This window comes from Nylanderia fulva, unplaced genomic scaffold (assembly GCF_048542155.1).
Source record: "Nylanderia fulva isolate GAGA-0341 unplaced genomic scaffold, ASM4854215v1 Scaffold380, whole genome shotgun sequence".
NCBI classification, from domain to species: Eukaryota; Metazoa; Arthropoda; class Insecta; order Hymenoptera; family Formicidae; genus Nylanderia; species Nylanderia fulva.
The window spans coordinates 88,734-104,359 of record NW_028190456.1 but is presented as its reverse complement, the minus strand read 5'-3'; the positions used below and the strand labels follow the sequence as shown (position 1 = coordinate 104,359).

Genomic DNA, 15,626 nt, shown 5'->3' with positions numbered 1-15,626 from the left:
GAAAAATATTAGATGCTATGGGGGTATACCGCGTTTTTGTTTTTCTTCAACTGTTTCCACACCATCATTAATAAAATTTCTTAATAAAAGTAAGGAAATTGAGGGTGGTAATAATCAAAATCTTATATTATTTATTCGAGGATAAGCTATATCTGGCGAACCTAATATTAAAGGCACTAAAAAATTTCCAAATCCACCAATTATAAATGGTATAACTATAAAAAAGATTATAATAAAAGCATGTCTAGTAACTATTGAGTTATAAATTTGATCATTATTAATTAGAGGATTTGGTGATCCTAATTCTAATCGAATAATTATTCTTATAGAAGTTCCAATTATTCCTGCTCAAATAGCGAATAAAAAATATAAAATTCCAATATCTTTATGGTTAGTTGAATATAATCATTTATTCATAAATAAGATTTGAACTAATAAATAGATGATAATTATATATAAAAATATTATATAAGAGTTTTATATAATATTATAACAGAGAAAAGTATAGAATCGAAAGGATCTGAATAGCTCAGCTGGAAGAGCAGTCGCCCGGCAAGCGAAAGGTCTCGGGTTCGATTCCCGATTCAGCGATTTTCGGATCTATATTTTTCTCTTGCATTCATTCATTTATTTTCCGTAGGGGGGTTAAAGGGGTATTGAAATTAAATCTCAAAATATGAGATTATTTCATATTTAAAATCTTGGCCGTGTCCAATTAAAAATTTGGTGCCTTGTGCACCGGTATTTAATTCTAACGAAAAATTATTTAGTTTCGTTAGGATAACGCATTGTCATCCGCGATTTGGCTCTTGTTGCCCGTCTTATACGTTAAATTTATAAAAATATTATGTTTGATTTAAGTAATAAATTGTAAATTTATCTAAGAAAATAAAAAATTTTCTAATATTAATGTTTATCTTTATATTAATTTTAATATTTTTTTTATGAGCGTTGTTAGCATTACTATTTGTATTATTTTTTGTATCATTATATATAACATGATACTATTATAATTTGTGTAATGTACATAATTTTTATAAAATTTATAATTTTTATAAGTATTATTATAGATATTATTTTTTTTTTATAATAAATATTATTATTATAATAATTATAAATATTATTTATTCACATCTCGACGGACTCCAGCTGGCCGATCCTCGCTTCCTGGACGACGACCCAGCTGAGCTACTGCTGGGAGCCGAGGTCTACTCCTTGATCCTCGAGGAAGGCCTCCGCGAGTGTGACTCAAGGATGCCGACCGCCCAGCAGACCAGCCTGGGATGGATCCTGTCCGGCGGCTACGACGCAACAGCAATCAACGGACATCGCCGCACATTCCGGTGCACCGCCGATCACGACCTCGCCGACCTCGTTCGACGCTTTTGGGAGCAGGAGAGCGAGCCAATAACTCGGGCTCCACTTACTCCCGAAGAAGCTAAGTGCGAGGAATTATATGTGCGCACCGTCACACGCACGTCCACCGGGAGGTACATTGTGAGGCTACCACTTTCATCACCGCCGACGAATCTTCACGAGACTCGCCGACCAGCGGAGCGCCTCTTGAGAACCATGGAGACCAAAGGCAGCCGAGATCCTCGATTTGGCGACCTTTATCGCAGCTTCATGCAGGAGTTCGAAGACCTACAACACATGAAGAGAGTCAACATTGCAACTACAGCGGATGACCTCAAGTGTTACTTACCGCATTACGGGGTCCTGAAGGAGTCGAGCACAACGACAAAACTCCGAGTCGTATTTAACGGCTCTCAACGCACACAGGCCGGTACTTCACTGAACTCTCATCTGTTGACTGGGGCGAATCTTCTGCCAGCGCTCAACGACGTGTTGCTGCGATGGCGTTGGCACCGGTACGTCTTTGTCACCGACGTAGAAAAAATGTACCGCCAAATCCTCGTACATCCTGAGGATTGCCGTCTTCAAACAATCCTGTGGCGTCACAACAAGACGGACGAAATCCAAGAATACGACCTGCTAACGGTGACCTACGGCATGGCTTGTGCACCGTTCCTGGCCATACGAACACTGCGGCAACTCTGCGCAGACGAGGGGACGCAATTTCCTCAAGGAGCCACAGCACTTAAGCGTGACTGCTACGTCGACGACGTGGTCACCGGCGCAGACAACCTCGACGATGCCATCAACCTCCAGACGGAGCTGCGCCACCTGTGCACGGCGGGCGGATTTCCACTGAAGAAGTGGGCCTCAAATAACTCCGAGGTCCTCGCGGGAGTCCCTCAAGAGCATCGGCTGCCGCAAGGACCGCATTCATGGGACGGAGAGAGCCATTCGACCTTGAGCCTGCGATGGCATCCTCAAGATGACTGGTTTGCCTTCGCAATACATCCGCGTTCAGTCACAGAATTCACGAAGCGACGAGTCCTCGCCGAGACTGTGCGACCGACCACTGGTCGCGATCCCCAGGATCCTGTTGCGGGCGAACGACCCTCGCAGATGGATGAAGCAGACCCAAACACCAACGACGGAACACCCAAGGAAGTTCCACCTACCCAGGAAGCGACCTCGTTGGAGATAGCCGATGAACGACCCACAATCATCCTAGGAGCCACAGCGAGCCCTGAGAAGGATGAAGGACGTGTCACGGACATCCCAATGCAATAGGGGTGATAAACCCTATGAAATGTATATAGATGTATATAAAACGGTTAGTAATAACGTATATAACTATTCGGTGACGTCCAAGTCATATTTTTATTTTTAGTTAAGATAGAGAGAAAACTACATCGGATCCGCACTTGAGATCGCTCGTGTTATCGAAATATACGTTGGATAACTTCCCAACACGGGATTAGCTTTGGAGAGCCATGCGAATGACATAATTGCTCAGAGAAGCATCTCAACTGCGAATCCGACTGAAACAAGTTTCTAGCTCACCCAAGAGGTGAGAGTTTAGATTTACGACACGATAAGTGATTAATGGACTTGGACAGATACTAAATACAAAATTGCGGTTAATAAAATCGATCTAACGGATGTCTGAGATGGAGCTAAGTCGCGAGTCCTATTAGAACAGTTAGGATTTCAAAGTAACCTGAATCGGACTCCCATAGTGTTTCCGAAGCATCTTGAAAGGTAACTAACTTTCCATGTCGACCTGATTCAAACTAAGGTTGGAGGCTAACGAAATCCACTAACTTAAATAACTGGAGCCGAGAATAAATCGTGACAAGTACACAACTACCCATAGTAGTAATTAGCAAACGCGACTTGGTCTAGTTCTGACACTCGTTGGATTCAACAAAAATAATTAGATAAAATAAGTTTTAGATTAAGTTAAATGTATATATACAATAGATACTTACCTGCGATAATGACCCAGCTAGACTCGCAAAGACAAGCTGTGGCCAGATAGGTTAAAAGCCCAAGGGTAACCTAAATTTAGTCACAGTCAAGGGCTACTCAGGAAAGAGTATAAATTATTAAGTTAATGACATTCAATAGGAAATTGGATATCACTATTTTATTTCACGTTATGTAATTTTCTTTTAGCCTATGGTAATTTTTCAGTTTAATTTAGGTTATCTTATCTTATTTTATTTTATTTTATTTTACTTTATTTAATTTATTTTACACAAATAAACCAAGCCCCGAACACCCGGGCACGCTAAATTAAGATTAGCGAAATAATCGGGAAAAAGGAACTCTAGTAGAGTACACTTTACAATAACTAAAGCGAAAAATAGAACTCTCGCGGAGTCAGCGCTACACACCCATGCGGCGATTCGTTCCGAGTCCTTCGGTGGGGCGGCGTTCCCTGATTGGCCGGCGGGCCAAGGGAAGGGCGAGCGCGAGGCATCCGAACCGGCTATATAAGTCGCGAGCAACGATCGCTCGAGACAGTCGGGCTAGTGAAATTTAACCATCACGAAAGCGCGATTCGTCCGGGACATTCCTTTGTCTCGTTAGATAATAACAATCGGACGGACAGTGCATCAGTACATTGCACTTGTACGAATCGCGGTTGAGAAGTCGCGAGTTCCGATTCGTTAGACAGTCGAGGCGGATCGAAGATCATGCGAGTGATCGAAGCGATTAATATATCGTGTACCTTTCGACGTGTCGCGTGATCCTAATGCGAAAACTCATAGGTGACACGACGCGTGTCGCAAGCGGTAACAATCGCGAGTGTTTGGATTCACGTTAACTAGTCGCGCCTAGTTTGTAAAAAGCGTACAACTAACCGTGCGGACTAAATTATGTGTAAAGCGTAGGTGGCTATGTAAAGAAGTGACCACTGGACACCTAAAAGAAATAAACTTCTTTGTGTTAATTAAACAGTGTAAAAGTTCACTTACCTGCGTTTCCATTATCCCACGGATATCCTCCGTCAGTCGTAAATCCGTACCCAAGGTGACGTCGAAGTCCGGCGGTATTCTGAAACAAAAGAGAAAAATTAAGGTTAAGATCCTGCGGCAATCCTTTGTCCGCGGCGCGTCAAAGCGTTCCCAACCTGTGAAGCAGCGTCGGCCATCTTCTGAAGGAAGCGCGGCGCCTATCAAAGAGGACAGCGAGACAGGGAACTGTCAAAGCGGCCCGAACATCAAAGGATCAACACCGATCAACCATACCTTCTTGCTTGTATAGGCTAAAGCAAGTGGCGACCATTAAGGTGAAAGCGGGGCGTCTGTTGACTGGTAAGTCGAGCGGAGGGCCATTTCTCTCATGCCGTCCGGTCACAACTGCACGGCTATTCGACCCGATGGACTGGGACGCTCCACTGTCAAGGATGTTCAACGTTGGCAACAGCTGCTGAACCAGCTACCTCTGCTCAGCAACATACGAGTTAATCGCTGGCTCAGCACCGACGACGATCACTCAAGGCTTCAGCTCCACGGCTTTGCTGACGCTTCCGAACGAGGATACGCCGCAGCGGTTTACCTCCGCAACTCTGAAAAGAGGAAAGCATCAACCATTTGCTCATGGCGAAATCCAAGGTCGCACCCGTCAAGCAAGTTTCACTGCCTCGCCTGGAGTTGTGCGCTGCTGATCTACTCACCACGCTCACGCTGCATGTCCGCAACACGCTCGACTTGGCGTCTACTCCGGTGTACCTGTGGTCCAATTCCAAGGTCACGCTCCATTGGATCCAGGGACACACCACCCGCTGGAAAACTTTCGTCGCCAACCGGGTAATTCATATCCAAACACAGCTCCCGGACGCTCAGTGGAAGCACGTAGCCGGGAAAGACAATCCTGCAGATTGCGCATCAAAAGGAATTACTCCTGGGGAATTAATCAACCACGCATTATGGTGGACTGGACCTACCTGGTTGGCACTGGACGAAACGGCGTGGCCCAACTCAGAGGTCGACATCTCAGAGGACGACCTTCCGGAACAACGCACCACCAGCCTGCTAACCAGGAGTTCCGTCATCATTGAACCGGACCTCCTTCTTCGGTTCTCCGCTCTTCATCGGCTACTGCGCGTTACAGCTTGGTGCCGTCGATGGCTCAACCTGGCAAGCCGGGAGGTCACATCTGGTCGCTCGCTGCATCCTGACGAGCTAGACGCCGCTCTACTCCAGTGGCTTTGAGTGGTGCAGGCGCTCCACTTCCCTGACGAGGTAACTGCTGCCACCGCAGGCCGGCCCGGTCCACCACGCAGTTCACTGGTCAAGCTGAACCCTTTCCTCGACGACCAAGGTGTGCTTCGCGTCGGAGGACGCCTCAAGCACGCTCTGCTGCCCTACGACAAAAAGCACCCGGTGATCGTCCCGCCGGCCTCCTGGATGACGCGACTGCTAATCGAGTCCTGCCATCGTTGGTCTCTGCATGGCGGCGTCCAGATGACTCTCAGCTTACTTTGCCTTCGATTCTGGGTGCCACGTGGAAGAACCGTCGTCAAGCAGCAATTGCATCGGTGCGTCACTTGCACGCGCTGGCGAGCTGCCACTCCACAACCTCCTATGGGCAACCTTCCTCGTGACCGAGTGACGCCGACTCGGCCATTCCTGAGTACTGGCCTGGACTACGCGGGACCCATTTCTATCCGGACCAGCAAGGGGCGCGGACACCGCTCACAGAAGGGATACATCGCAGTCTTCATATGTTTCTGATCAAAGGCTATCCACCTCGAGGTCGTCTCGGATTACAGCTCCGAGGCCTTCATCGCCGCCTTACGCCGCTTCGTCTCTCGCAGAGGTCTGTGCAAGGACATCTACAGCGACTGCGGCACAACATTCATTGGCGCCGATTGCACATTGCGTGAGCTCTTCAAGGCGTCGACCTCCGAGAGCCATCATGTCGCCCGCGCCGCCAACACTCAAGGGATCCGCTGGCACTTTAATCCGCCAGCGGCCCCTCACTTTGGTGGTCTTTGGGAGGCTGCCGTAAAATCCACAAAATTTCACCTCCGTCGAGTAATCGGCGAAACTACACTTACGTTTGAGGAACTTAGTACACTCCTCACACAAATAGAGGCGTGTTTTAATTCTCGTCCGTTACAGGCTCTGTCAGACGATCCAGATGATACTTCGGCGCTTACACCAGGCCACTTCATCATCGGAGCACCGCTACTCGCGGTACCTGAGCCATCGCTGACGGGTCAATCAACCTCCACGCTGTCACGCTGGCGTCACCTGCAGCTGATACGAGACCATTTTTGGCAGCGGTGGTCGGCTGAGTATGTGCACGGTCTCAACCCCCGCACCAAATGGTTCAAGGCCGAGTTCGTACCTCACGTCGGGGACCTCTGCATCATCCGCTCGGAGCTCACCCCTCCGACCCGATGGCCTCTTGCGCGGATCACGAAACTGCATCCTGGGGACGACGGTATCGTCCGCGTGGTCTCAGTCCGCACCGCCACGTCCGAACTTGTACGCCCGCTCGTCAAATTGGTCATGCTTCCGGGCGCGGATCGTATTCCGGGCAGGAATAACGCGGACACGCCGTCCGCCGGCACGTAACTCATCTCTCATCTCGCGACACTCATTCACCACATAATCATCACATGCACTGTAACATTTGTCGCACCTCAGTTTTCTCATAATCACCGCATTGCACTACACACTATTCATTGCACATCAAACACGCGTTTTCACTCTCGCAGCTGATCGCTCCGCACCACGCTATCACCACGTGTTTATCGGCTTGTCAGCTGATCGCGTCACATTCCACGCGATCATCAAGTATTTCACCGCGCCGGCGCGCGCCCGCCCCACCATCGATCGCTATCGACTTGAGATTCCGCGGCCAAAATTCGACAGCATGTTGTCACTGCGCGACAAGGCGGTCGGGAATGTTCAAAATGCATAAGAAAACATTCTCCGCATAATAAAATATTATACTCGAATAGAATACTTTAGAATATTCTAGACCAATCGATATTTTCAGCAAATCGTTTTTATATGTTTTTCGAGGAGAAAACGCCGCGACATAAATAAATCTGTTTCGGAAAAAGACCTCTCAAAACATCAACAATTAACGGTATTACAACTGTTCCGCCGAATAATTATTTTTCAATGAGCATGCGCGGCTTATCACGGGCGCCTCGCTTCACCAATAATTATCGCGATCGCCCGCTCGCGCATGCTTTCTTCCAGTCGTCGTTCCGTTAATTTTGACAGCGGCCAATTACGCGTAATGCACTCAGGTCACCTCGCGCAATGTTTGAAATACGCAAAACTATTGGCGCTTCACGCGAAGGTGAGCTCCACCCTAAACATTATAAAAGAGGAGCTCACACCCAGCTTGCCAGCCTTATCGCTTTTCCGCCGTGAACCGCATAACGCAAACCGCATACTTGTTAAACCGCTAAAAATTCGTTGACGACCGCCGCTTATTCCGCACTTTGATTTTGATTACGATTTTCACTGTAAAATAATTAACATTTGTAAGAAGTTTTGTTAAAGTGTATTTGTCATTAAGTGTGTTAGAGAATTAAATTCTTTTGATACGAAAGTGACTTATCCTTTGTGCCGCGCGATCCTTTCTCACGCAGCGCGTTCGCGAACACATAACATTAATGGTACAATTTCCTATTCAACAATATAACTGTTATGTACAAAGCATGTTACATTGCAGTTAAGTAGTTGAGTAAGTAGTTAACATTGTTGAGTAGGAAATTACATCATTAATGTTATATTACTGTTATTTTGTGTTTACTAAAAATAATTTATATAAGCATATTTCATATGAACTATTAACGTAACAACTGTTACATTACTTATTACTCTAAATAACAACTGTTTAGTGGGTGTATATATATATATATATATATATATATAGGATGTTCCATTTTATATAACTTGTAATTTTATAAAAAACAATTATATATACTCATTGTTACACATCATCTTATACGCATATATTTGCGTATAATGTCGATGATAAGAATATAAATATAAATGTTTTTTTTTACTTTATTTGAACACAATTTATTGTTCACTTTGACATACATAATATGTATATGTGTTTCTATATTTATATTTATATGATGAAAAGGTACAAGTGTCTGTACAATTTCTTTTAGACACTAAAAAACATGATATAAAATGTACTTCTAATTTAATTTTTTGTTGCTCTCTTATTTACACCTTTTAGTATAAAGCTTTCTCACCACGACAAGGTAGGTGTAAATCGAGAAAGAATTTTTGTTTCATTTTACAGGGAGAAGAGACAAGTGCTGATATTTATAGCAATATTGACATTTATGTATTATTTGCAAAATCGATATAATTTCGATATATACGAAAACATGCACCTTTTTATGTATATATCGTTAGATATAAATACATAAAATTTGTGTTATATTTATTTGAGGCATCTTTTCCTAAAGATTCTTTTTTTAGAATTTTGGAAAAGGCGACAGTTTATTTTCTTCGATAATGTAAAGAAAATGTTGCCTCATATTATCAATACGATTCGAATATGTCATATTACAAGGATTTTCTCCTAAAGCTATAGTTGTAGCGAAAGCTGCAGCATAAATTCCACAACATGTGCCATCAGGTTGTTTTTGAACCTTTTCAAATATAATATCATTTGCACTTATTTGTGGATAACGACGATGAATGTAATTTTTTTCTTTAGGCACCAATTTATTGTATTTACAATCGGGTAGACTGTCATACACTCGAAGCTTGGTGCCGTCAAAAAATATACATCGCCAATGATTACTGCAATTTCCTCCAATAATTTGTAAGCTTTTGTCGCTACGACTTGCTTCAATTAAATGAGAATATTCTAAATATAACACACTTTGTGTTTCAAAAGGACATGTATTTTTTACGACGCGCAAGAATTTGTCCAATGAATCATCGTTTATTAGACTATCCACAGGTAATACATTTTTCTCTATTTCACTATCAGATATAGGACGATTATCGAGAAAATTTTTTTGTCGTGCCATATCGTTTTCAGTTAGTTCTTCTTTATTTTGTGAGTAACTATTTACAATAGCGCAATCGTCATCTTGTTCCGCACTTATAACAGTAACAGGAGTGACAGTTGCTTTCATAGATAAACTATTATATTCGCAACATTGACTTTCTTTGATAATATTTTTGTTTTCTGTATTACATTGTCGACAACTATTTAATTTTTTTACCCCTTTTTGAGCTTCTATTATATAATCTGGATTTCTAATAGGCATATGTCTATTATGCCGACTATCCAAGATTTCTGGCAGCATGCAATTATAATAGAAATTTGTTAAAAAGGGTAGCATTTTATTACTCCAAAAATCATTATCCTTTATAACACGTATTATTTTTAAGCTTTTTGGCGTCCACATAGTAAAAACACAATATTCTCGCCGCGTTATATTTAACTGGCCTTGAATTTGATAGAAATATTTATGATTTTTATTCATTTGTTCTGAATTTTTCTTATCAAAGATGTTCTTTAGTGGAGTCATCTTTATAGCTTCTTCAGCTGTTAAGTTCTTAGCTGAGTGCGGACATTTTATTTCTACCAGACCATCTTCATCTATAAGTCCATCTGGAGAAGCACCCAAGTATGGATGTTCAATATCAATGAATAATCCACAAGGTTTAATCTCTTTTTTTAGTATTTCGGCTAATTGTAAAACATTTGGACTAGAGCAAAGAACTACATTTGAGTTTATAACTGTGTTTTAGGTATTTTACATAATGTTTTTTCTTAACTGCAATGCAACAGACAATTACTATAATTGATTAACTTCGAAACTAGACAAATATCTGACTATTCTCAAGTGTTAAATGGAAAACAGTAAGCATAATATTTATACCTGCTAACATTTGTTTAATGTAATGAATCTTCTATAAACGAGGTGCACGCAGACGAAAAGATAGCTAACGGTCTTTCTGCGGATATTAATATATGATAATTCTATGGAATTACATAAACAGTCTAAGTATTCTAGTAATATGCATAGTATTTGGACTACGAATATATTTGCAGGATTTAGAAATTACTATTCAAAATACTGAGTCTATGAGCGAACATGCATTGTCTTACTACACATTAAATATTTTAGTTAGTCACTATCTTGTGTAAATATTATAGCTAAGTATTCATCATTGATATCATCTAAAATAACATTAATCTTATTACGATGGAGTTGGTAAATCTTATAGTGCTGTGTTTGAACACCTCCTTAAAACAGTGTCAAGGATCGTTTTTGTGTTTGTTACTGCGCTTTTGCGTTTTGCATCCTGTTCCTCAATCTGAAATACAACAGAGAGTTTATATCATATATGACTAATTATGAAGTCGTATAGGAATAATTGACTAATCTTAAATGACAAACACCAGTAATAGAGTATAATATCGTTTATACTTACATATCTGTGTTGTATTATATCCTCAAACAAAGGAAGTTTGTAGGAGAAAGATAGTTTTGTGGCCTTAGGTGATATTACCTGGAATCATACAAATATTAGGACTATTTTAATACTAGCAAGTTTACAGATTGATACTGAAAAACAGACTTGAACAGTTAGTATTCTTCTACAAAGTTCAGAAAAATAAAGTTGGTGGTGAAATCTATAATATACTTTGACCTATTGTTCAATACTTTAGTTTGTGATAGCCAAAGAAACACTAATTTTATATATAAATTGGAATTGGATAAATTTATAGTGCGGTGATAAAAATTCATTTTAGATCAGTGCTGAGAAACACTTTTGCGTTGCAATCGTGCCTTGGCGCCTACATCTTATCCCTATAATCCAAAACATAGCAGACAGTTAATATTTGACCAATTGTTTTCAAGTTGGATACACGTAACTAATGAATTTCAAGTGTTAGATGGTAATAGCGAGATGTGATATTATATTAATATCGCACCTGTAATTATAATCACCTATGATGGGTTTATAACACCATTTATACCAACTAACTGATGCATAAATAAGGTGCCGGAAGTTCAAATAACTTGGTGGTCTTCCCGTTGTGTGAAATATCATAATCATCTGAAATTACATAGAATTGATTACTTTTTAGTAATACGTCTACTCATACAAATACTTTGACTACTTTAAAGCTGTTTGTAACAAGTTTATAGACCGATATTGAAAATAGACTTGAATAGTTAATATTCTTTTATACAGTTTTTAAAATATAAGCCGGTGGTGAATCTATAATATTCTTTGACTTGTTGTTTTAAAATACTCTAGTTTGAGAAATATATTAGCGTTGAATATCTCTTGATACTAGTTAAATAATACTAACCTTATATACGTTCGATTTAGACGAATTATATAGTGCTGTGCTAAATCCCGTCCAAGAACAGTGTTAAGCAATGCACATGTGCTGTAACCGCGTCTTGGCATTTTACATCTTCCCTATAATCTAAAACATAATAGATAGTTAACACTTGACTAATTAACTTAAGTTAGATGTATGCAACTATTAAATTTTAAGTGTTAAATTAGGATACTAAAGTGTAGTAGTATATTGGTACTACACCTATAATTATAATTACCTGTGAAGCATCTATAATAACTAATGGATGCATAAATGGAAGTTCAAAATAGCTGAGTGATCTTCCTTTGAGTTAAACATGACAGTCATCTGAAATTATACAGACTCTTTAGTTATTTCTAATAATAAGTTCACTAAGCTGAAAATAAATCAACAAAACAGAATTGAACGGATTAATATATACTTTAGAGAGAATGTCTTATGATCATTCTTTAAAACTCTAAGTTGGTGATGAAACATGCGCAGTTTTGTTTCACTACCTATTGAGCGTTTCGCTGGGAATTATTACAAGTGCTGTGATGAAATGTCAAATTCCTGAATTGATGCTCTTATACATCCTAATTTGGGACGGAGTGGGTCTTCGTTGAGATTCTGAAGCTGCCTTCTTGGTTATCTTGGAATTGTTGATGCGCTGGAATCCCTGAGACCCCTCAGATGCTTCTGGTGATCCTACGGAGTCTTTCATCATCTTGGAGTTCTGTCCGCTGCGTAAAGATAAGTGAAATTAATATACATGTATGTTTTATGTGATAAATAGAGTGACGTTAAATGACAATTGGTCCAATTTGCATATGACTGTGTGATTTCTTAATGAATATAAACTAAGTAGTCAATGAATCTTACATATCGGGACTGTAATCAATAATTAGTAGAAATGGATTTAAGAATATTACATTAGAACATAACTTTTGATACATATATACATATATATAAATAAGACAATTTTATAATTATTCAATAATTAATATTTAATATTTGAACTGTAACGGCGTGTCCGTTACTAACGCCTCGCGGGCCGATCACCCGCCCGCCACTTGAGGCTATGGCGCCTAAGGCGCCCCTAAGCACAAAAACATAACTGATACACGGGTCACTCTACCCCAGGGGCGCCCCACTACAACCCCCAGAGGCGCCCCACTACGACGCCGGCGTTACCCCCACCACAACCTCGATATAGAGTGGGGGAACCGCCGGCAGGGTATATAAGCCGGCTCGACGGATGAGCCGGCACCAGTCCTGTTCCGGACCTCCTAGCCAGGCAACGGGCTTCTCGTTGTTACGCCGGGTTTCCCGGTTTCTGGCCTCCTACCTTTAGTATCGGGCAACGGGTTTCTCGTTGTTACGCCGGGTTTCCCGGTTTCCGGTCTCTTCCTGCTACACGCCGGGCAACGGGTTTCTCGTTGTTACGCCGGGTTTCCCGGTTTCCGGTCTCTTCCTACTACACGCCGGGCAACGGGTTTCTCGTTGTTACGCCGGGTTTCCCGGTTTCCGGTCTCTTCCTGCTACACGCCGGGCAACGGGTTTCTCGTTGTTACGCCGGGTTTCCCGGTTTCCGGTCTCTTCCTGCTACACGCCGGGCAACGGGTTTCTCGTTGTTACGCCGGGTTTCCCGGTTTCCGGTCTCTTCCTGCTATACACCGGGTGACGGGTTCCTCGTCATTACGCCGGGTTTCCCGATTTCCGGTTTCTTCCTGCTATAAGCTATACGCCTCCGTACACCATATCTCTAAGTTATACCGGGTAATTTGTAAATCTTTTCCGGACACCGCTACAGGCTACACGCCTCCGCATTTTGTTTATACCGGGTAGTCAATAAGTTTCTCTATTTAAGGCTTTATGCCAACAAACATTTTGTTTATACCGAGTAGTCAATAAGTTTCTCTATTTAGGCTTTATGCCAACAAACATTTTGTTTATTTGTTTCTTTTTGAATAAACCAAAGCATTGTTAATAAGGAATAAGCGAGTCTGAATCTCCCCCTTCCTCCCGAATCCTGGAACCGGCGAGCCGATCCGCGGCGTCGGGAAAGGTGAACCGTTACAGAACTTACGTCATCTCTAATAGTGTAAAATATGTGACTTTCTCTGCGAGGCTGCATTTGTGTTAATATACTTGAAGTTGCGGTAAACCTAAATACTATTCAGATGACCTGTTGACACCTGCGTCATTGTAGTGCAGGATGTATTCTTGTAGGTTATATCTTGTACTCTTGTTTCCGGGTGGTGTGCTATTCACTGTTAAATATAATGAATACCATGTATTACTGACATCTGATTAATGCACGGGGAATAACACACATAAGTACTTATATGATTCTTTAATATCATTTTCTAGTTTATACAATAATATTGATAGACGTGAATATATATACTTAATAATCAATTAATCATAAATAACTTTATAGAATTTAATAATGATAATATAGAACTGTTTTAATTTACCTCCATATACATACTGTTAAATATTTTGGATTTCTCTACTATTGCTATTCAACAATATATAAAGTCTATGTTACCTTTTACACTTGCACAATTATTACAGTCTGTTCATATAAATTAATTATTTACTATCCAAACGAGTACATTTGTGAGACCGCTGCACTGTTAAAGTGACACTTTGCAAGGATTAGGTTATGAACTCTCTCTCCCGGGTATGTTTTCTCCTCTCGGGACTAATAAGTGGCAAACGGACATCGACGCGCCATCTGTTGGTATATGAGTGAACTCCGTAGCCAAGATTGTCGAACAATCACGAACTGTAACATAAATGCGAAACTCGATGTGTCTTTCACATTTTGACCCAAGTTACTAGATCTAGGGGAAACTTGGTGAATTGGACAATTTTCGGTTTTCCTTATTTCTAAAGTGATTTTACATATAAAAACACTGTTTTCGTGCATAATTTGGACTAATTCTATCAAAATAATTATATATTATGTATATTTTTTGCAAATGTGATAAGTGATTGCTAAATAGGAATTAGCACTATAAATTATTGCTGATACTAACATATGTGAACATAACAAAGATGTTTGACTTAATATATGCTGTCTGAAACCTCAGGTTACCAGATCTGGTGAAAAAATTGGTAAACTGGACATTCTTGATTTCTCTCATGTTTTAATACATATTGGGGTGACAAATGTTAATAACTCGAACTATTGGATTAATTTACTAAATTATATAAATTAAGTGATAATTAAACCTAATGTATTGATCCAAAACTGACTATCACATTGTTAAACTCTAATTATGATACATGGAATGTTTTCAAGTTATCAAATAATCACGAACTGCGGCATAGATGTGCAACTTGATGTGTTTTCGCGCCTCAACCCAGGTTACTAGATCTGGGGGAAATTTGGTGATTTGGACAACCCTTAGTTTTTCTTTATTTTTAATTTATTTTTAAAGTAATTTTGTATACAAAACATTGTTTTCTTACATAATTGGACTAATTTTATCTAAATAATTGCATATTGTGTATAATCTTTACAAAGTGATAAATCACTGTCAAAACGAAATCAGCACTATAAATATTGCTGATAATTATCATATGTGAATATATTATAGGCATATGACTCAATATATTTTACCTAATATCCCAAATTACTAGATCTAGGGAAAAATCTGGTAAATTGACAATCTTGACTTTTCCGCGACTAAAGTGATAATTTCAATAACTTAAACTACTGGACAAACTAATTAAATCATACAAATAAAAGTGATAATCAAATATAGTGTATTGATCCAAATCTGACTATACTATTGTTACACTTGGATTGTGATATATGTAATGGTGTGCTGATACTGTATAGTTAACATATTGATAAATCACACTCCTTAATCGCTGTGTTTAATTGTCTAAAACTTTTGGGCGTGTCTGCATAATTTTGC

At 40.5% G+C, this 15,626-nt stretch overlaps 3 protein-coding genes and 1 long non-coding RNA gene across 10 annotated transcripts; 3 read left to right on the top strand and 1 right to left on the bottom strand.

The window, feature by feature from the left end:
• Positions 1-1,254: 1,254 nt before the first annotated feature.
• Positions 1,255-2,643, top strand: LOC114940160 (uncharacterized). Its single transcript, XM_029314683.2, has one exon. It carries the CDS (start codon positions 1,255-1,257, stop codon positions 2,641-2,643), a length of 1,389 nt encoding a protein of 462 aa, XP_029170516.2.
• A 2,318-nt stretch (positions 2,644-4,961) lies between these two features.
• LOC146722034 (uncharacterized) lies at positions 4,962-5,576 on the top strand. The gene has a single exon (XM_085485651.1). The coding sequence runs from the start codon at positions 4,962-4,964 to the stop codon at positions 5,574-5,576; it is 615 nt and encodes a 204-aa protein (XP_085341777.1).
• A 252-nt stretch (positions 5,577-5,828) lies between these two features.
• Positions 5,829-6,947, top strand: LOC146722033 (uncharacterized). The gene is made up of 3 exons (XM_085485650.1): positions 5,829-5,972; positions 6,105-6,371; positions 6,489-6,947. The coding sequence occupies exons 1-3, from the start codon at positions 5,829-5,831 to the stop codon at positions 6,945-6,947; spliced, it is 870 nt and encodes a 289-aa protein (XP_085341776.1).
• A 2,363-nt stretch (positions 6,948-9,310) lies between these two features.
• On the bottom strand, positions 9,311-13,226 carry LOC114930915 (uncharacterized). Of its 7 annotated transcripts, XR_014925366.1 has the most exons (8): positions 12,210-12,567; positions 11,951-12,039; positions 11,698-11,817; positions 11,314-11,438; positions 11,042-11,188; positions 10,809-10,886; positions 10,579-10,691; positions 9,311-10,328 (listed from the first exon to the last, which is right to left on the bottom strand). It is a non-coding gene; the product is annotated as an uncharacterized LOC114930915 (long non-coding RNA). The 7 variants fall into 7 exon arrangements; XR_014925367.1 differs by adding an exon at positions 13,040-13,226 and having other exon boundaries at positions 9,311-10,691; positions 10,809-11,188; positions 12,210-12,434; XR_014925369.1 differs by adding an exon at positions 12,574-13,032 and having other exon boundaries at positions 9,311-10,691; positions 10,809-11,188; positions 12,210-12,434.
• Positions 13,227-15,626: the final 2,400 nt, after the last annotated feature.

Coding starts and splice junctions, on each gene's coding strand:
- LOC114940160 (XM_029314683.2), top strand. CDS start 1,255: ATGCCGACCGCCCAGCAGACCAGCCTGGGATGGATCCTGTCCGGCGGC.
- LOC146722034 (XM_085485651.1), top strand. CDS start 4,962: ATGGCGAAATCCAAGGTCGCACCCGTCAAGCAAGTTTCACTGCCTCGC.
- LOC146722033 (XM_085485650.1), top strand. CDS start 5,829: ATGACTCTCAGCTTACTTTGCCTTCGATTCTGGGTGCCACGTGGAAGA. Junction 5,973..6,104: donor GCAACCTTCCTCGTGACCGA/GTGACGCCGACT, acceptor TTCTGATCAAAG/GCTATCCACCTCGAGGTCGT. Junction 6,372..6,488: donor GTGGTCTTTGGGAGGCTGCC/GTAAAATCCACA, acceptor CGTCCGTTACAG/GCTCTGTCAGACGATCCAGA.